The sequence below is a fragment of the Sciurus vulgaris genome, assembly GCF_902686455.1.
Source record: "Sciurus vulgaris genome assembly, chromosome: 5".
Taxonomy (NCBI): domain Eukaryota; kingdom Metazoa; phylum Chordata; class Mammalia; order Rodentia; family Sciuridae; genus Sciurus; species Sciurus vulgaris.
Window position 1 is genome coordinate 77,001,053 of NC_136465.1, and position 22,346 is coordinate 77,023,398.

The following is a 22,346-nucleotide window of genomic DNA, read 5'->3' on the forward strand; positions in this document are numbered from 1 at the left end:
AAGTAGAAAAATGTCACTAAAATCTGACAATTAAAATATGACAATAAAATAATAAAGGGTATTAATATAAAATCATTTGATCTTCTCACCATGCTTTTTAGTATATACCTTCTGTTTTCATTCTGCCTTAAATTCATAGAACATTGACACTTTAGGATGGTCCCAGGTCCTGCAGTTCTGTTCTTTCTCAGTAGAGGGCGATGCTGCACTCAAAACTGCACCAGTTGCAAAATCACCCTGGTCGGCCTGCGTTCCTTCTCTATTTTCAAGACAGATATTTTTGAAATCACATACAAGTATTTTTTTCCCCTCTACACTCCAAGAAAGTAAGAGTTGAAGAAGATAAACAGAGAAGGTTTGAAGGATTATTCTATCCGTTCTCTTCAGCAAAGATATTTCATTGTGGTGACATTCCAGGAGCTTTGCTATCAAAGTCCCAAAGTACGAAAGGCATCTCGTAAGTCATCCACCTCATATAGGGGCTGCAAAGAAAGAGAAAAATGAATAGAGTGAATGGCTTCAAAACTGAGCTGAAGAGAGGGCAGTCTTCTAAACTGCATGGCTATCTTTATAACATTTAGTTAGTAAACTGGAATTCTGGCCAGGAGGGAAACACATCTGAGTAATCTGAGGAGAGATAAACAGAAAGAAGAAGACATGTAAAGCAATGAGAGAAAGAGAAGGTAAAGGAAAGGCATCTTAATGGAGAGCTCTGAACTATGAATTAACAGAAGGGAAAACTGAATTGTAGGAGAAATAAAGTTTCATCAGATGAAAAACCTGAGTGACTTTTAAAAATATAAGAAGCTCCAGGAAAAGACTATAGAGAGAAAAAGTGCAAAGCAAGGAAGCCCCTTACCAAAAGGATGCGACGAAGCTGTCTGGATAGACGAACTGAATTTTCATGCAGCCCCTCCCAGGCCTTGAAAGTTCTTTCATGATTTTCGACAAAAGTATTCCAGCAGTAAAAATAATCTTTAGCAAAAAAAAAAAAAAAAAAAAAAAAAAAAAAAAGTGGGGGGCGAGAGAAGAAGATAGTTCTGGTCTTAAACTAGAAGTAAAGAAAACCCTGGCCCGTTTCCTCATTTACCCAGGACCTTGTCTCTAAGCCATTCATTGCTTTCCTCAAATTCTAATCAATATTTTTTTACTCCCATGGTGAACCAGGACCCTTAGGCAATTCATCCCCCTGAATTTTCCCCACTGACTCTTCTCATTCTGAATTGCAATTCAAAATCATGTCTGCGGCACAGAGCCTGAGCAAAAGGTTCCCCTTCTCACCTTTGAAAGTCATGATGGCGATTTGGACCCCAGCTCGGTGCAGCCGCCGCAGCCCCTCAGGCTCAGCCTTACGGTCCTCGCAGAAGTAGAGGCGCGCCGTGAAGATCCTCAGGCTGAGGTTGGGGTTCCCTCTTAGAAAGTCTGCCACATGCCGGGCACAGTCGTAGCAGGGGCTCCAGGAGGTGAACCAGGTAACTCGATAGCACCGGCCAGGATCCAAGTCCCAGTCCGAGATGTAGCGGAGGAAAAGCAGTTCCACGTGGCAACCCGACTGGGGAGAGAGCAGAGAACTCAGCTGAAGTTCATTGACTTTTGTTGTGGTTGTGGTAATTTCACAGGTATTCTCTCCCTCAGTAATCTCTTAGGATGCTAACAGTTATTGTCTTTGTGTTACACAGAGGTCAAGCAACTTGCTCAAAAGAGCTCCCTAGTAAGTGGTGAATCAAAACCTTTGTGTGTGTGTAATAGTGGTCTTACCCAGTGAAGGAAGGCTAAGGATTGGGAGGTGGGGGGGTAGAGAAGGATGAAATGAGTTAAGTAGAGAATGGAGGAAATAGCATCATACTACCTGTGCAGAAATTGAATTTGTATTTTGAAGTTACTTTTGCACCTTTTAAGAAGGAAAGTGTTTTGGAAGTTTCTCTTGCTGAAACATTGTGGAACTACACCTGGACCGGTAGGTGGAGCTAGGACAATTTGTGAGGTTGCTTGGGAGGATGAAGAGGGAAAACAGATTATGGTGATTCAGACAGGTGGGTGTTGTAGAATAGGCACTGGTATGGGCCAAGAGCAATTAAATAATGTGTTTGCTCATCGTATGATCTCTATGATTGTAATAATAATTGCAATAGTGAGGTATAACGAATCAACCTCTTATTGCAGAAGTCATTAGTCCAATAATATGAAGACAGGTTTTATTTTCTAGCTCCACTATTGAGACTTAAACAAACTACCCAACTCTTGGTTCTTACATTTCCTCATCAGAAAAATGGGTAAAGTGCTGGATAAAATGAAAGGTTTCTATACATAGAATGTGTTATGTCACAGAATAAGAAAATGATTAGACTGTAAAATAACAGTGGTAATAAAAATAGGCAAACAAATAAGGGCAATGAAAATAGTGTAATGAAATAACCATCAGACAATGACATTCCACCCCATGAATTCTCCCCTGGAATTCAACCAAGACTAAATGTCACAGAATGTTATGAAAGGAGATATTCACAGGCAGAAACTTATGTAAGATCATTTGATTTTGATGAAGAAGTCTTTTTAAACTTTTCCCCTCGATACCGGGCATTAAACCTGGTGTTACTCTATATCCCCAACCCTTAAAAAATTTTTTTTTAAATTTTTGAGATAGGGTCTAAGATGTTGAGGCTGTCCTCAAACTTTCCATTTTCCTGCTTCAGTCACCCAAGTTGCTAGTGGATGAAGGGTTTTGAAAATGTAATGCTGTCAGGCAGCTGAAAGTTTGATTTAGTTAACCAATAAGTGAAGGCTTCTCTGTGTTTTCTGGGGCTCACCATGTTAAATATATTTTCTGGCCTTCAATCTACATGAGTAGGAGGGAATAGAAATCATTGGGAAAACAGAAGCAAGCCACTATAATTTCACCTAAAATTTTCATCTTTATAAATTTTCAAATTCCAAAGACAATTAGTTTTTTTCATTTAAAATTTTGCTTGAGCTGGGCATGGTGGCATGTGCCTGTAGTCTCAGGTACTTGGGAGACTAGGCAGGAGAATCACTTACACCCACAAATTCAAGACCAGCCTGGACAAAATGGAGAGACTCCATCTCAGAAAAAGAAAAAAAAAATTGGATTTCAGTTTGAGGGGCTAGGCACATGACTAAGGGGCAGCACTTGACTAGTATGTTCAAGGCCTGAGTTTGATCCCCAGTACCACAATCAATAAATAAAACAAGCTGATAATATTCCTCACATCAAAATCCTCTTACCTTAATCTCAGGACAATTCATAGTCTAGGAAAGGGGAAGAAAGTTTGGGGTCAAATATGGCATTAGGATACCCGGCATGATTGGGGAGGACATTAGATGACCTTTCGGCCATGTCTAATATGGATGCATGGGGGGAAAAAGAGTATTTGAGGAAGTTAGTGGAGACAGAAATGAAAAAGGGGGTGGGGGGCAGTGAGCTAGCTACAGTGGCCCATGCCTGTAATTCCAGGGACTCAGGAGGCTACGTAGGAGGATGGCAAGTTCAAGACCAGCCTCAGCAACTTAGATAGGTCCTTAGAAATTTAGGGAGACCTGTCTCAAAATAAAAAATAAAAAGGGCTGGGGATGTGGCTCTGTGGTAAAGTACCTCTGGGTTAAATCACCAGTACCAAAAAAAAAAAAAAAAAGAGCTGAAATTAGGACCCTTAGCAAGTAACTAAATGTTTAGCTTTCAAATGCTGGGGAAGCAAATTAATTGATACCTTGTTGCGAAGGTGGCCAAAGTCCAGTGAAAAGGAGGTAGCACTGTCCCGCCGCTTCACAACATAGCATAGGTAGGTCTCATGCCGACCCTTAGCCCAGCGGACATTTTTGAAATGGTAAAGAAACTTCTTCTGCTTCATCAGAAGGCTGTCGGTGAGAGGAAAGAGAAGGAATGCAGGAACACAGTTCAGTCTCTGGTCACTCTGGGTTTTCCTTCAGATGCTACTGCTGCTGCTGATGTTGCTTGGTGCTAGGGATGGAATGAACCCAGGGCTTCTTGCTTACTAGGCTCTACCACTGAGCTACATTCCTAGCCTTATTATTATGACTTTTAAAATCTATAATTACTTGGGTGCATCTCTTCCTTCATTTGCTGAATGCCTGAGACCTACTGACTTTGGAATCCATCATAAACATCTTTTCCTGATTAAAATTAAGACCAACTGAGCGAAACTTGGCAAGTGCACAGTAAGTTGAATTTGTTAAAATGCTCTTTGGTAACTCAAGTTTCTTTAAGGAAATTTAGAATTCTTGTTAAAGCTGGGAGTATAGTAGCACGAGCTATGTGTCAGGGTTGATATTAAAGCAAGAGTGGTGTCTCTAGTTTTTGTGGGTCCTCTTTTCCAGGTATATATTTTTCCAACTTGTGTAGATAGTGCTGCCACCTAATGGTACTGGGCAGAAGTGCAGAGAACTTGTTAAAAACTGGTGAGGAATTTGAATATACTTTGTTGGCAAGAGAATTGAAACTTCTTTGCACTTTTTTTTTTTTACATTGAGGTGTAATTTACATACAGTAAATTTCACTCACGATTCTGTGAATATTGGCAGATGTAAACACCCCAAACTGCTACCACAATCAAGTTACAGAACCCTTCCCAGGTAACTCCCACAAAGTTTCTTCATCCCCCCTTGTAGTTAATTCTCCTCTCCACCAGGCAACCACTGACTTGCTTTCTGTAACTTCTATAAATTACTATTCATTTTCTATCATTTCGTATAAATCATACATTATCTTTTTCAATCTTACTTATTTCACTTAACATAATGACTTTGAGACTCATCCATGTATCACAGTTTGTTCCTTTTTCCTGCAGAGTGGTATTCTATTGCATGAGTATAGCATGTTTTGCTTTCTTATTCACCTGTTGATGGATATTTGGATAATGCACACTTTGGTGCAATTGTAAGTAAAGGTTCTATGGACATTCATGTGCCAGTCTTTGTATGGACAAAAAATGAGAACTGATAATTTAATAATATATTATGTGTGACAGACCTGACTTTAAAAATTAACTGCCCCGGGGCTGGGGAGATAGCTCAGTTGGTAGAGTGCTTGCCTTGCACGCATAGGCCCTGGGTTTGATCCCCAGCACCGCAAAAAAAGGAAAAAAAAAAAAAAAATTAACTGCCCCAATGTCAACTTTATTAGGTAGAAAATCTAGGTCAACAGCCCATTATCATGGCTGTTTCAATTCTGTTTTGTTTTGGTATCAGAGATTGAACCCAGGGATGCTTAACAGAACCACATCCCAGCCCTTTTTATTTTTTATTTTGAAACAAGGTCTTATTTAGTTGCTTAGGGCCTCACTAAATTGCTGAGGCTGAACTTCAACTTGTGATCCTCTTGCTTCAGCCTCCTAAATTGTTGGGATTACAGGCATGCACTACCATGCCCAGCTAGCTCTTTCAATTTAAATGTCTCCCTTCACACACATAAAATTTATTGAAAAACATTTTAAATGTTAACTAGATTTATCACCAGTATAAACATTGTACATATCAAACAATATAAAAATTAGTCAACTGTATTTTTTTTTTTTTTTTTTTTTTGGTACTGGGGATTGAACCCAGGGGTGCTTAACCACTGAGTTACATCTCCAGCCCTTTTTTATATATTATTTAGAGACAGGGTCTCACTGAGTTGCTAAGTGCCTCGCTAATCTGCTGAGGCTGGCTTTGAAGTAGCCAGCCTCCTGCCTTAGCTCCCTGAGTTGCTGGGATTACAGGCATGTGAAACCTCACCCAGCTGTATTATTATTATTTTTTTTTAAGTGAACTATGCAGTTAGGTACTGGTGGTAAAGTTCAATGGTAGAGTTTTGTTGTTGTTGTTGTTGTTGTTGTTGTTGTTGTTGCTTTGGTACCAGAGACTGAACCCTGAGGCCCTTAACCACTGAGCCACATCCCCACCCCTTTTTATATTTTATTTTGAGACAGGGTCTCGATAAGTTTCTTATGGCCTCCCTAAATTGCTCACTTTAAACTTGTGATTCTCCTCCCTCAGCCTCCTGAGCCACTGAGATTACAGGAATGTGTCACCATGCCCAACATATGGTACATATTTTGATAGGCACTGGGTTCAATTCCTGGCACCAAAAAATTTTTAAAAGTTAAAAATGCATAATTGACAAGAATCTAAAATGGATACAAAGCCTCAGCAACAATCAGCTTTTCAAATGGTAATGATGTATTATGGTAATCACCATAGCACCACCACTATTATTACCATTAGCATGTGTAAGTTCAACATGTAATAAGCCCTTAATAAATATAGAAGAGAAAGAAAAAAAATATCTTTCTGGAGCCCAAACAGATGTTGTTGTTATTGTTGTTGTCTGTGGTACTGAGGACTGAATCCAGGGGCGCTCTACCAGTAAGCTTTGCTTATTTTTAATTTTGAGACAGGGTCTCCCTATATTGCTCAGACTGTCCTTGCACTTGGGATCCTCCTGCATCAGACTTCTGAGTCACTGCGATTGTAGTCATGCATCACTACACCCTGCTAGAGTCATCTCTTACCAATATCCTGTTATATTTAACCTATCTTTTGGGGCTGAATAGATGAGAACAGTGAGGAACCTTTTATCTTTATTTCCCTCTCGTACGCTGGGATGGAAACAGGGCAGCATACATTCAAGTCAAGCATTTTACCATTGTACATCCCCAACCCTGGAAACCTTCTTTGTTCATGCACCATAGGTGGTATGTGTATGTTCATGTGCCTGTGAGCACATGAATGTGTGTGTGTGTGTGTGTGTGTGTGTGTGTGTGTGATGTGTTAGAGCAGGTTCTGTTATTATGATGAAGGAGGAATGTCCTGGGAATATAGGAAAGAAGAACATAACATAGGTAAAGGAATTCAGGGATACTTTTGTGTCCTACACTGTGTGAAAATGCAGTTGGCCTTGACTGTTTCAGTCAAGTTACCTGCCAGAGTGAGATGATTTTGCCAGAGCCTGATCTGTTATGAACATTCTTGATTCATTTCTTCCCTTCGACTCTAACTTGGAACCTGTTTCCAGCACCTGTTCTGATGGTGTCTCTCCTAGGTAGGAAGAACTTTGCAGAGGCAATTTTTTCAGGTCCCCAGGTTGACAGCTGCTTGGACAGCTGTGTTCCCTGAGGCAGAACATGAGCTGCATCCCCAGCAATGCAAACCAGAAAGAAATGGGTTAAAAATAATCCTGACGTACTCATCTTCTTGCTATCACCAATCAACGCTGCAGTCAGGACCTTCCTGAATGATAACCGTGTGTTGTCCTTTTGTCCTGTGGAATTTCATCTTTGTCCTTATTTATCTTTCTCTGAATTTTAATACTGACTTTACCTTTGCTTTATCTTTCCTTATGTGCAGATATTTCCACTGGACCTTTCACCAGGATTTACACCTCAGATTAGTTTTCACAATCTTACTGCAAATTGAGGGGACAGTTGATATTATTTTCTCTCAAGAAAATATTCTGAAGAGGATTTAATCTACCATTAAAAATCTTATTTTTGTTTATTTACTTTTACAAGACTAGCAAGCACTCTACCACTGAGCTACACCCCCCAGCACTACCATAGAAATTCCTAACTATGGAGTAAAAATTATTTGTTAAAGAATTATATTGAGATAAAATATGTAAATTAGGTATGATTCTCCTACATTCCTAGTAATCATCATAATAAGAATGGAACCACTATATAAAACTATAATATACTAATAAAAATATGGAAAAACTTAGAATGGAATAAGCTCTATAATAATAACTTACCATAAACTGCATGTTGAGACATTGTGAAAACCTTACAGAATCCAAATTTAAGAAGTAAGTTAGACTGTATTTGAAAAAATGTAAAGATTAGTTAACTAGCAAACATGCCACTAACTTGTTTAATACTTGGATCTATAGCATAAAATAACTTGCTTAAATGAATTTTAATCCTTATAACAACCTTAATGACTTTCAAGCAACTAATCTTGAATGTTGTATAATTTTTAAAAGTACAAATTTCCTTGCCACAGTTAAATTATTTCAGTAAGCTCCCTAGGAAAATTGCCTTCAAATGGTTTTATTATTGAATATTAACAGATTTATCATAAAAAAATTACCACTACTGTTTTTAGTATAATATTGCTATGAGCTTTTCATGATTTGAGTCTCTGAATATTTTTCTGCTAATATTACTATCATAAACTAGTTCTAGTGGTGGCAAGTTCCAGACAAGTCAGTACTTTGTGCATAGTTTGTGTGTGTGTGTGTGTGTGTTTGTGTGTGTGTGTTTGTGTGTGTGAGCAACATGAAAAAGAGAGGGATGGAAAGAAGTACAGAACAGAGAAAGTAAGGCTGAGAACATGTAAGGCCTGATTAGAAGTTAAGACAGATTCAGAATAATAAATGGCACATTGACCAAGCAGATCTTGCAAGTCACACAGGGATAGTTACTGACCTCATTACTCTAAGAAACCCAATGCAACCACCCATAAGGAGATTGCCTCTTTACCTGTCCATAGTGGTTTCCAGAGTGTCTTTCTTGATTCACTGAAAGTCTTAAGCCAAGAAAATCTTGCCTCAAGCAATGCTGCTTCACTGCCTCTGTCTGACAAATCATTGGCCCCTCACATTCAAATTTGAACTTGCCCTTATAGACTCCTCCCCCATAGAATCACCACCACCAGGTACCCCAATGGCCTTCCTCCTAATTTGGGTCCAGTGAAGATGGGTGGGGTTGTCATAGGCAGAGTCACAAGGGTTAAATGTTTGAGGGTAGCTTTGCTGAATGTTTACTTTCCTTTAGGGCTGCCTCTAAGAAACCAGTCCATGCTTCATAGGTAACAAAGATCAGGAGACAGTAGCAGTAGACACTTCTTCAATTAAACTGGGGATTGAACCCAGAGTGCTCTAACCACTGAGCAACATCCCCAGACCTTTTATTTTGAGATAGGGTCTTGCTAAATTACCTAGGCTGGCTCAAACTTGCAATCCTCCTGTCAATCCCAAGTCACTGGGATTACAGACATTTGCCACCATGCTTGGCTGTTGTGTGTGTGTGTGTGTGTGTGTGTGTGTGTGTGAATCAAATCCAAGGCTTTATGTATGGTAGGCAAAGGCTCTGCCACTGAGCTACATCCCCAACCCAATAAACATTATCTTTAATTTTAAAAGTATAATAATAATAATAATATTCATATTCACTTAAATGGCATTAAATAGAATTTAAGTGGCATCTTGTGTTCTGTGAGCTGAAAGCATCTCAGTTAATTTCCACAATGTCTTTGGACCTCAACAGAGATAGGCATAAACAGCCCTGCTTTGTGGCTGAGCAAGGAGCAAGTAAACTCAGTTATATAGGATTTAGAACCCAGAAATTTTACCTCCAAACCACCAATGTTTTTCTTTTTGATTACATTACAAGAATTGCTGGAAGACTAGATGTTTACATCAAAGAGTAATTTTTGAGTGAGCCATTAAAAAAAAAAAAACTTTAAATTTCAAATCAGAAGTAGCAATGCCCCCCAAATACCAAACTGCTTATTTCACCAGGCAGAATCAGTGCTTAAATGACTGTATTGAACTCAGGAAACAGGTTTGGCTTTTCAAATAAGAGGCTTTAAGTTCCTGCTTGTATACAACGTGGTCTATTAAAGATTTTATTTCTCACTCCCAGCTGAGTGCATATATGTTCTATGTATCCATTGCGTTGATAATTAATACCTGCTATAAGATATACACGTGAAAGGTGCTGGAAATCCAACAGTGAACAAAGCAGCTGGGGTCTTTCTTCTTGCTTCGTGGCTTTAAATACCACCTCTACGTTGATGATTCCCAAATTAATAAGCAATAGCTCTAGCTTGGACCTCTGCCTTGGACTCAAACTTCCCTCTCAGCATCTTCTTTGGGACACATGCTTAAAACTAGCCCCTCTTCTCTTTCCCATCACAGATCCTCTCCTCTTGCTATCTTCCCCATCTCAGTAAATGGCAATGTCCTGCTCAAGCCAAGAACTTCAGAGTCACCCTTGATTCATCTTTCTTTTAAGTTCCATGCGCAGTCCATTAGCAAATCCTCTTAACTTTATTTGGAATATATCCAGGAACAGACCCCTTCTCACCACCTCCATGTCTAAGTGAGCCAGATGATTATGTTTTGTGCCCCTGCTGGCCTTCCTGCCTCCATCTTCTTTTCAATTACAGTGTATTCTCCATGCACCTACCAGAGTACTTCTTTTGAAACTTCTTTTGACCATGGCTTCCCATTCTCTGGGTATAAGTCCACATCCTTACAATAGCTCTTAAGACCCTCTATCACCTGACCCCTCAGACCTCATCCCCTTCCACTCTCCCTTACACACGCAGAGAGCACACACCACTGCCCCTGCACTCCTGGCACCTCCACCTGGAGTGCTCTTCCCTGTATGTTGTTACAGCTTAATTTCTTATTTATTTTATGTCTGGTAGCTGAGACTTCCTCATCACTATATCTTAAATCAATGAAATTCCCATTCCCCACTTTTTTTCCCCCTGTGTAATTTTTTTCTTTTCAACTTTTATCACTTGGAAGACACTCTTTATTTTACTTCTCAGTCTGAATTATTATTTCTGAAATAATTCTTCAAGGCACCAGCAAGATAGTAGGTAGTAGTTGTCTTAGTTGTCTTTGGCAAGCCATGTGTCATAGAACAGTAGAATGGGGGAAGCCAGGAGATCTTGCAAATTTCCCTTCAGAGTCCACCATGGGCTGTGGTTATTTGAAATAGGATCCCTTTAATTTGTCTCCTTAGATGTAACTTGTGCTTTTACCATATTTCATTAATTCTCAGAGATGGTGCCATCTCTAACCCCCCCACCTCCAAAAAATGGAAGAGAACTGGGTGTGGTGGCATGTTTCTGTAATCCCAGAGACTGGGGAGACTGAGGAAGGAGGATCACAAGTTCGAGGCCAGCCTGGGCAACTTAGCAAGACCCTGTCTCAAAATAAAAATTAAAAAGGGTTGGGAACCCCTTAGGTTATATCCAAAGGACTTAAAATCAGCATACCATAGTAACACAGTCACATCAATGTTTATGGCAGCTCAATTCCTAATAAGTAAACTGTGGAACTAACCTAGATGCCCTTCAATAGATTAATGGATAAAGAAACTGTGGTATATATATATATACAATGGAATATTCTTCTTAAAGAAGAATGAAATTATGGCATTTACAGAATGGAGTTGGAGAATATCATGCTAAGAGAAATAAGCCAGTCCCCAAAAAACAAAGGCCAAATGTTTTCTCTGATATGTGGATGCTGTTTCATAATACAGGGGGCAAGGGAAGAATGGAGGAACTTTGGATTGGGCAGAAGGGAGTGAGGGGAAGGGAGGGGATATGGGGTGGAAAAGATGGTGGAATAAGACAGACATCATTACCCTGTGTGATGGTGTGACTCTGCATCATGTACAAACAGAGAAAAGAGAAGTTGTGTTCCATCTGTGTACAATAACTCAAAGTGCACTCTGCTGTCAGGTAGAACTAATGAGAACAAATTTTTTAAAAAGGATTGGGAAAAAAGGGGGGGGCGGGTTGGGGATGTAGTTCAATCCCCAGCACCACAAAAACTCAATCAATTGATAAATGAATAAGTATATAAAATAAAATGGAAGAGAAAAATTTTCCCAGTGTCCCAACATGAATCTCCCTCCTGATACTGTATCTTATTATTCTCATGATTATGCAAAATTGTATTAGTATCTTTTGTTTATTCTCTCTTTTCAAATTATACCCTTTTGAATCTGGCGAAAATAAGAAAACTGGCTCATTGCTGATTCACAGGCTTTTGTTTGTCATTGTTGTGTTGTTGTTTTGGTTTGGTTGGCTTTTTTGTTTTGGGTTTTTTGTTGTTGTTTTGGGGGTTTTCATTTCTCTCTCTCTCTTTTTTTTTTTTTTTTTTTTTCATTTCTAACCACTTTTAAGTGTACAACTCAGTGACATTAATTAGATTTCCAATGTTGTTTTACCCATCACCATTATCTGTTTTGGAAGTGGGCAGGGAACTGGGGACCGAACCCAGGGGCACTTTACCACTAAGCGACATCACCAGTCCTTTTTATTTTTTTATTTTGAGATGGAGTCTCACTAAGTTGCTGAGGCTGGCCTTAAACTTGGCAGTTCTCCTGTTTCAGCCTCCTAAATTACTGAGTTTACAAGTGTGCCCCACTATGCCCAGCTTTGTTTCCAAAACTTTGATCACACCCAAAAAGAAATCTCATAGCATCTATGTAGAAACTCATGATTCCTCCTTCTTCCCAGCCCCTAGTAGCCTCTAATCTACTTTCTGTCTCTATGAATTTGCCTTTCAAGATATTTCATATAAGTGGAGTCATACAATACTTGTTCTTTTGTGTCTGGCTCATTTCCTTTTGCATAATGTTTTCAAGATTCTTCCATATTATACTATGTATCAGCACTTCATTCCTTTTTATGACTGGTAACATTCCATTGTTTATCCATTTACCTGTTGATGAATACTTGGAAAATGCATACCTACATACATACATACATATATATATATATATATACACACACACACACATATATAGGTACATATATATGTATATATATATGCATGCACATACATAGGTACATATATATATGTATGTATGTGTGCATATATATATATATATTTATATTTGCAATATTGGGAATTGAATTCAGAGGTGCTTTAGCACTGAATCATAGCTCCAGCCCTTTTTATTTTATTTTCGAGACAAGGAATTGCTGAGTTGCTGAGGCTGACCTTGAACTTGTGATCCTCCTGCTTCAGCTTCCCCAAAAGCTAGGATGTGTGCCACCACATCTGGCAAAAATGATATATACATAAGGAGTATGATATAATGCTTTGATGTACATGGAGAAATGATCGCTATGGTCAAGCTAATTCACAATTCCATTGCCTCACCTAATGACCTTTCTTTGTGTGTGCAATAAGAAAACCTGAAATCTACTCTTATCAAGTTTGCAGTATACACTAATTTTCCAGTTAATAATACAGTATTATTAACTATAGTTTTGATGTTATACAATAGATTTCTAGACTTAGTTATCCTATATAACTGCAATTGTAAACTCTTTAACCAACATCTCCCCATGTTCCAACCCCTGGAAACCACCATTTTACTTTGTTTCTATGTAATAAATGTTTTTTTTTTTTTTTAGTTTCTACATATAAATGAGATTATACAGTATTTTATTTCTGTGTCTGGCTTATTTCACTTCGCACCAAGTTCTACAGTTTCTTCTGTTGCCATAAATGGCAGGATCTCCTTTTTTTTAGACCTTTTTATATGGCTATAATTTAAGATTTTTATTTGAAAGTCTTATGTAAGCTTTGAATCAAGCAGTTTACATAGAAGTTTTCTTTTTCTACTAGGGAATTGCTTTTTCATTTTTAGGATCTCCTTTTTAAGGGCTGAATAATATTACATATGTGTATATCACAGCACATTTCCAAATCTTGTCTACTGTGAATAATGTGAACGATGCTGTGAAGAACGTGGGAGTGTAGATCTCTCTTTGAAGTGCTTATTTCATTTCCTTTGGCAAAATACACCAAAGTGGGATTGCTAGATCAGATGGTAATTTTAATTTGTGTGTGTGTGTGTGTGTTTAGAAATGTCTATGTCAATTTTCATTCCCACTAAAAGTGCACATGGTTCCCTTTGCTCCACAGCCTCTCAAATATTTGCTTTCTTTTGTCTTGTTGATAGATGTTATTCTAACTGGTATGAGGTTCTGAGATGGGGGGAAAAATCAATGCAAAACCAAAAATGTATAACAGGAAATTCAGTCAACTATTTTTCCTTCTATATTCACATACCAATCAATGTACCTCTTCTAATACCAGATGTGTAGGATTTTTCCCACACATCAAGCAATTCTCCAGTGGACACCAACTGTCTATCTTATAATTTAGCTCAATTCTGACCCTATCTACCTAGAGAGTGCCAGATGCCACAGGGTGAGGGCTCAGTCTCACAGGGTGGCTCTCCCCTCAGATGCCATTCTGAAGTCCCAGGTTGTGACCTGCACTTTTTACCAATTGGCATGAGTTTCCACACTCACCTCCTTGAGTCTAATTAATTTGCTAAGACAACTTATTGTACTCAGGGTAACATATACTGGTTCATTATATTAATAGATGAAGAAATACCTAGGATAAGGCCTAGGAGGATCCTCAGAGTAGGAGCTTCTGTCCCATGGAATTGGGGTGATCCATTCTCCCAGTAGGTAGAAGTATTTGACAAACTGAAAGCTTTCTGAACTCTGTAGCTCAAGGATTTTTATGACATTTGATCATGTATCCATGACTGATTATTAACTCCATTTCCAGCTCCTCCCACTGCCCAGAGAATAGGTCTGAAAGTTCCAGGCATCTAGTCATGGCTTGGTCTCTCTGGTGATCAACCCCTTTTTACAATTTTTTTTTTTAATTTTTACAGAAACGTTTTGATTCATTGTACACAAATGGGGTACAACTTTTCATTTTTATAGTTGTACACAATGTAGATTCACACCATTCATGTAATCATACGTATATAGGGTAATACCGTCTGTTTCATTCTACTACCTTTCTGTCCCCCACCCCCTCCCACCCCATTTTCCTGTACACCATCCTAAGTTCCTTCATTCTTCTCTTGCCCCCATAACCCCCCAAGTTATATATTGTCATGCATTTTTCAGAGAAAACATTTGACCTTTTGTTTTTTGGGCTTGGCCTATTTCACTTAGCATGATATTTTCCAATTTCATCCATTTACCAGCAAATGTCATAATTTTTTTCTTCTTTATGGCTGAATAACATTCCATTGTATATATATACCACAGTTTCTTTATCCATTCATCAATTGAAGGGCATCTAGGTTGGTTCCACAATCTAGCTATTGTGAATTGAGCTGCTATGAACATTGATGTGGCTGCATCACTGTAGTATGCTGATTTTAAGTCCTTTGGGTATAAACCAAGGAGTGGGATAGCTGGGTCAAATGGTGGGTCCATTCCAAGCTTTCTGAGGAATCTCCATACTGCTTTTCAGAGTGATTGTACCAATTTGCAACTCCACCAGCAATGTATGAGTGTGCCTCTTTCCCCACATCCATGCCAACATTTATTATTGCTTGTTTTCTTAATAATAGCCATTCTAATTGGAGTTAGATAAAATCATAGGGTGGTTTTAATTTGCATTTCTCTAATTACTAGGGATGATGGACACTTTTTCATATATTTGTTGATCACCTGTATATCTTCTTCTGTGAAGTGTCTGCCCGTTTCCTTAGCCCATTTACTGATTGGGTTCTTTATATTTTGGGCGTAGAGTTTTTTAAGTTCTTTATAAACTTTGGAAATGAGTGCTCTGTCTGAAGTGTGTGTGGAAAAGATTTTCTCCCACTCTGTAGGCTCTCTTTTCACATTATTAATGGTTTCCTGTGCTGAACAAAAACTTTTTAGTTTGAATCTATCCCATTTATTGATTCTTGCTTTTATTTCTTGTGTTATGGGGGTCTTGTTAAGGAAGTCTTGTCCTAAGCCAACGTGATAGAGATTCGGGCCTACTTTTTCTTCTATTTGGTGAAGGGTCTCAGGTCTAATTCGTAGATCCTTGATCCATTTTGAGTTGAGTTTTGTACAGGATGAGAGATAGGGGTTTAATTTCATTTTACTGCATATGGATTTCCAGTTTTCCCAGCACCATTTGTTGAACAGGCTCTCTTTTCTCCATTGCAAGTTTTTGGCACCCTTGTCTAGTATGAGGTCCAAACCCCTTTTTAAGAGCCAATCAAGAGTTGCCTTATTAGAGTAAAAGATGAGCCTATCATCCATGAAATTCCAAGGGATTTAGGAGCCGTGGGTCAGATGTGTGATCACTCTGGAAATTACAAGAATTTTAGACAATCTGTGCCGGGAAACAAGGGTAGAAACCAAATATTTAATATTCTTATTTCACTGAAGTGTTACCTCATTGCAGTTTTGATTTGCAATCCTGATGATCAGAATGCATTAAACATCTTTTCATATACCTACCTACCTGTTGGCAATTTGTATGTCTTCTTTTAAGAAATGTCTATTCAGATCTTTTTCCCATTTTTAAATTAGGTTGTTTGGTTTTTTTTACTATTGAGCAGTATAAGTATATATTTTGAATATTAATCCCTTATATATTTTGAATATTAATCCCTTATTAAATATATCATCTGCAAATATTTTCTCCCAAACCCCAGGTTGCTTTTTATTTGTTGTTTGTTTCCTCTAAAGTACAGAAGCTTTTCGGTTTGTTGTAGTCCCACTTGCTTATTTTTGCTTTCATTGCCTGTTTATTCAGTATCATATCTAAAAAATATTAGGAAGACCAATGTCAAGGATCCTTTTCTCCATTTTTTCTAGGAATGTTATGATTTCAGGTCTTACATTTAAGTCTTTAATCCATTGTGAGGGGTCTTTTGCGTATGGTATAAGAATAGGGTCTTTCGTTTTCTTGCATGTGCATATCCAAGTCTCTCAACATTATATTTATATACACATACATGGAGAATAATGGGACCCCAGCTCATTCTCTCTCTTTGCTTCCCAGTCAACATGAAGTGAACTACTTTTCTCCACCATGTACTCCCACCTGCTCTCCACAGGCCCCAAAATAAAGCCAACAAATCAAGGACTAAAACCTCTGAAACAGAGAACCTAAATAACCCTTTCCTTCCTTAACTGACTTTTTCTCAGGACACAGTGGTGGAAAGCTGACTAACACAACACACTTGAACACTTGTTGACCATATGTGCTCCATTTATTCTTTTCCATCAGTCTGTGTGTAGGTTTATATGCCATTGCCATACTAATTTGATTACTATATCTTTGGAATACAATTTGAAATCAGAAGTATGATACCTCCAACATTCTTCCTCTCAAGACTGATTTGTCTAGTCAGGGAATTTTGTAATTCCATGCAAATTTTAGAACTATTTGTCTATTTCTGTGAAAAATAGAAGTTTGATAGAGGTTGTGTTGGATCTCCGTTCCTTTGGTTAGTACAGAAATTATAACAGTATTAATTTTTAAAATCCATGAACATGAGATATCTTTCCATTTATTTGTATCTTCTTCAATTTCATAATTGTTTCATATGTTTTAATGTACTGTGTAGATCTTTCACCTTTGGTGTCAGTTTATGACTAAGTTCTTTATTCTTGCCATATATGGTGGTACATATATAATCCCAGCTATTTGGGTGGTTACACAGTCTGTGATAGTCCGATATAGTAGTAGAAAACAGACTAGGACAAGATCTTAATTTATTTTGCCATGTCAGTTTAGAAATCTTCATCAGAGCTACAGAGGATCCCCCACCCCCATATTATTGTAACATTTAGAATAGTGTTTGGTTGAATCTGTCAGACAAACTCAATAAATGCCTTGAGCAAGAAAGACTTTCTCCCATACAAAAAAAAAAAAAAAAATGTGGATAGTTGATCTAGCAGATAATTAAATCTAAATCAATTGAAACATGGATATGTGCTCCTTTGGAGCTCCCTGTCTTGTCAAAAGAGACTCTGTTGGCAGAATTATCTTTGGATATTTGTTTACTTCATTTCATAAATTATATTTGATATGGTGTTGGTCAAACCAATAAAGGCAACACAAAATACTAAGTGTACATTCTTACATAATGTCTTTGTGTTTTAAAAATCTTTCTCAGAATATTTCCTGTACAAAGAAGATTCTCTCCAACATATAAAAGTCAATTTTAGATATTCAGTACTTAAAAATGAAGATGCTAGAGAGAAAAAGCTCTGTTTGTTTCGATGTTTTACACATTTGGGAACAATCTAAAGAATGTTTTTATGAGTAATTTATAGACACCATTTTTGAAAGCAGAAATTCGCTTATTTGACTAATATTTACTGAAGGCCTATTATGAGAAAGGATAAGGGAAATATTGAAGGGAAATAATGATACACATTTTAGTTCTTCAAATAGTTTATAATTTTGGAAGCTTTAAAAATAACCATAATACTTAAATGACATTATAAAAGAATTAAATGGCAATGAACGACAGAAGTAAACATTACAGAATTTTAGCATCTCAAAACTGAAGGCATGTTAGTGTTCATCTAGCCCTGTACTTTTCAATGTAGGATGAGCACATCTGGAGGTATGCCTGAATGTGAGCCCACACTTACAGATCAGGGAGTAAGTCAATAGTATGGACATGCCACACTATTTTAAACATAAATGTCTGGGGAAACATAGTTTTCTATTTAACAAATTATTTATGGACTGAGGGCATAGCTCAGTGGTGGAGCACTTGCCTAGCATGCAAGAGGCCCTGGGTTCAATCCCCAACATACAGAAGGAAGGAAGGAAGGAAAGAAAAAAGAAAGGAAGGAAGGAAGGAAGCAAGGAAGGAAGGAAGGAAGGAAGGAAGGAAGGAAGGAAGGAAGAGAGGGAGGGAGGGAGGGAGGGAGGGAGGAAGGAAGGAAGGAAGGAAGGAAGGAAGGAAGGAAGGAAGGAAGGAAGGAAGGCAAGCCAGGACAGCAGGGTAGCACATGCTCATAATCCCAGCAGTTCAGGAAGTTGAGGCAGAAAGATCACAAGTTCAAGGCTAAGCTGGGCAATTTAGCAAGACCCTATCTCAAAAAATTTTAAAAAGGTCTGAGAATATAGCTCAGGGGTAAAGCATCCCTGATTTCAACTATTTGTATCCTTCCCTATGTGCGAAGTAGGCCCACCTTTGACAGATCCACAGTGTGAATGCTAATATGAATAGCATTATCCAAATTTTAAAGATAAAGCATAGATCCTAGGAAAATTTCAGCCTAACAGGGGTACTTTGGGATTATAACTCTGGTGGTAAACATTTTTTATTTCACTCTTATTTAAAGAACAATTTAATGGGAGAAAAATTGAGAACTAGTGATTCCCTAATTCTCTATAGAAAGCATGAATCCTTGCTGAAACATCCCAGATAGCTGTTTTGAATCCTCTTGTACAAACCCAGGAACAGGACATGGAACACCAACTTGATGCTATGAATTCAGAAGAAGAGAATCACAGCAGGTAGAAAGTGATCATTGAAAGCTTTGAGATAGATATGGTGCTTTAATGAAACTTTGGCTAATGAATAAGGTTTGAATAAAAACAGGATATTTATTCAGTAGTAGTAGAACACTCGCCTAGTGTGCACAAGGTCCTAGGTTCAATGCCCAGAACCACGGACACACACACACACACAAATACGGTTGATAGAACACAGAATTCTTTTTTTTTTTTTTTTTTTAATTCTTGATGGACAATATAGAGTCTTTTGAAGACAGAGAGACTGGGGCTATAGATCTCCCCCATGATTAGGAAATCATGTCATTGAGACAGAATTCTTTCCTCACAAGTCGCTCTAAAGATTTCCTTAGCTATTGTGTGTGAATGTGAAAGCATGGTATCTAGAATATGTGGAATATGCCTAATAAAATTTCTCATGCCTCTTAGCATGAGCAAAGGCAGGATTGTAAGGATTTGCTTTGTATGTTTTAGCAACAAAGAGTAGCTTAGTTGGTTTGAGTGATGGCTCATAGCACAGCAATGATGACAGAAAAAAATTAAGATGTCATTCATATTTTCTTTTTCTTTTTCTTTTTGTCTTGGTGCTGAGGATTGAACTATATAAGGTCTTTAAGGAAAACTTTCTCCTTATCTCTCTCTCTTTTCGTTTTTTTGTTTGTTTGTTTGTTTTTAGATGGGGTCTCGAGACTATGTTGCCTCGGCTGGTCTCAAACTTCTAGGCTCCAGAGATCATCCAGCCTGTCTCCCAAGAACCTGGGACTGCAGGCAAGTACCACCAAGCACAGCTTAAGGAAGACCATCTGACAAAATCAAGAATTAAGTAACTTGCATATGGTAGTAAATTTTTAAGTTAATGAGGTGTGGTTTATCCAGCATAAGAAAATACTTTATTTCTTAGAAAGTCGTACTCGTGGCCTGGGGATGTAACTCAGTGCTGGCGGAGCATGTATGAGACTTTGGGTTCAATTCCCAGTACTGAAGTGGGGAAAAAGGAAGAAAGCTATACTCCCTGTTCATCTCTCTTATATCTCTTAGTTACAAAATCATTTTCCATTCCTGGGAATTTGGAATTAGTGTCATTTAAAAATATATATTTTATAGGGTGTCATTCAACTCTTTGTTATTTTCCTTACTAAGAACCCTAACCAACTTCTATTGAAAAACCGCAGCACAACCTGGTTAGTTTATTTTTAACAAAAATAACATGACTTGGAAATTGTGCTGCTGGTGGTGAGTGCAGTTTTGGACATCTGGACTTTACCACTTAGTCTTCATCATGAGAAGCACAGGTGAGGTTTCATTATGGCCAGTGTGTGAGGCCAGCAGGCCCCTGGGAAGTCTCTGGGGCTTGCATTCCTTTGTCTCCCAGCCATCACATTCAGACAGTGACACCCCAGGCCACTATTTTTGGACACCAGCTAGATTGTTCAATATGATACCTTGTTGTTTTTAAAAGAACCCAAAAAGGGGTCTGTGTGGGTGAAAGTGTGGTTTTTGGAGACCTTCAACTTCTGCATTCCCCAATTTTTGTTTTTCTCAGTTTACTGCCAAGCATATCGTTGAATTGCTCTGGGGTTTGAAAAAGTCGAGGGACAGGCCTTTAAACATATACAGGAATTACTCAGCTTCTGCTCTGCAGTTGCCCAGGGCTCTTCAAGAATGAGACAGCCATAAACAAGTATTTATCAAAAGCCTTGGTCTGCAAGAAAGGCCTGAAGAAAGAATTTTTTTGATATGAAAAGGAACTAAGGAAGTTTCCCGGTCATGCACATGCAAGAAATAGCATAGAGCAGTGGAAAAAGTTCTGTGATCAAATTCATAGATTTGAATTCTGTATCCACCATTTCCTACCCATCATCATCCTCCACATTCTTTTGAATATATTGCCTAATGACCTATGTTTCAGTTTCTCCATGTGTAAAATATGGATAAATAATAATAACTAGCCTTTATTTTATACTTACTTTAGCTAGTGTCTGTGTTGTATGGTATATGTTACCTCATTTAAATCCAAGAAGTAGGAACCATCATTATTCTAGTTTTCAGTCATGAACACTGAGGCCCAACAAGTTATAACAACTTATCTTGTAGTATTGTTAAAGATAATGTAACTACGTGGACACAGCCCAGTGGCACTCGCCTGTAATCCCAGGAATTTAGGAGGCTGGGCAGAAGGATCGCAAGTTCAAGACCAGTAAATTAGCAAGGCCCTAAGCAACTTAGTGGGATCCCATATCAAAATAAAATAAAGAAAATGGGCTGGGGATGTGGCTCAGTGGTTAAATACCCCTGGGTTCAATCCCTGGCACTGCCTCCCCATAAAAGATAATATAAACAAGTGATTCAACATAATGCTGTATTCATGGAAGATACTCTGTGAAGAATGACTGCTTTTATAAATTTTTTTATAATAGCTGTTATATTTAGAATATAAGATATTTCAAAAATATGAATTGTCAGTTGGGGCTATAGCACAGTGATAGACGGCTTGCCTAGCATGTGTGGCATGTGTGAGGCACTAAGTTCGATCCTCAACACTGCATAAAAATGAATGAATAAAATGAAGGTATGGTGTTCATTTATAATTTAAAAAAAAATTTTTAAATATGAATTGTGAGGCTGGAGATATAGCTCAGCAGGTAGAGTGCTTGCCTTGCAAGCATAAGGCCCTGATCAATCCCCAGTACTGAAAAAAAAAAAAAAAAAAACTATATATATATGAATTGTGACCATCAACAAATTATCTGCTTCCATGATTCAAAGTGTTCTAATGATAAAATGTGAGTGAGCACATTTAAGGTTCTCACATTTCCATCTGAGTGAACATATAACATTACAGATTCCAGTGTTTAATCCCTACAGATTTTGATTCAGTAAATCTTTAGAGCCTCCAAGGTCTTGGCCTTTCTGACAAACATTCCAATAATTCCAAAGCAGATGATGAGTTTAGAAATGAACTTTGATAATTATTGGCCTTGAAAACTTCCAAAGTCTCTCCCAGCTCTAAAATTCTATAATTATGTAACATTATATAATTTTTAGAAATTGGTATGAGTGGGTGGGGGTGCTTTTTAACAAATCAAAATGCCAGGGAAAGTTAAAGTTGCTCCAAATAATCTGGAATGTTTCATAGGCCTTTTTTCTCTTTGTGTGTAGATGCATTCCAAAAACCAAATTTTATATCGTTCAATGATAGAACGTAAGGAATGGCATAATTTCAATGACTGGTAGAGATAATTTTGACAAAAATAGCTCTACAATGAAAAAG

At 37.9% G+C, this 22,346-nt stretch overlaps 1 protein-coding gene across 1 annotated transcript; it reads right to left on the minus strand.

Annotated features, from left to right (window-relative positions):
- Positions 1-428: 428 nt before the first annotated feature.
- Positions 429-7,038, minus strand: AICDA (activation induced cytidine deaminase; the record flags this gene model as incomplete). The annotated part of the gene is made up of 5 exons (XM_079139711.1): positions 6,936-7,038; positions 3,726-3,873; positions 1,282-1,552; positions 860-975; positions 429-482 (listed from the first exon to the last, which is right to left on the minus strand). Exons 1-5 carry the CDS (start codon positions 6,980-6,982, stop codon positions 429-431), a joined length of 636 nt encoding a protein of 211 aa, XP_078995837.1. The 5' UTR covers positions 6,983-7,038.
- Between the last annotated feature and the right edge of the window lie 15,308 nt (positions 7,039-22,346).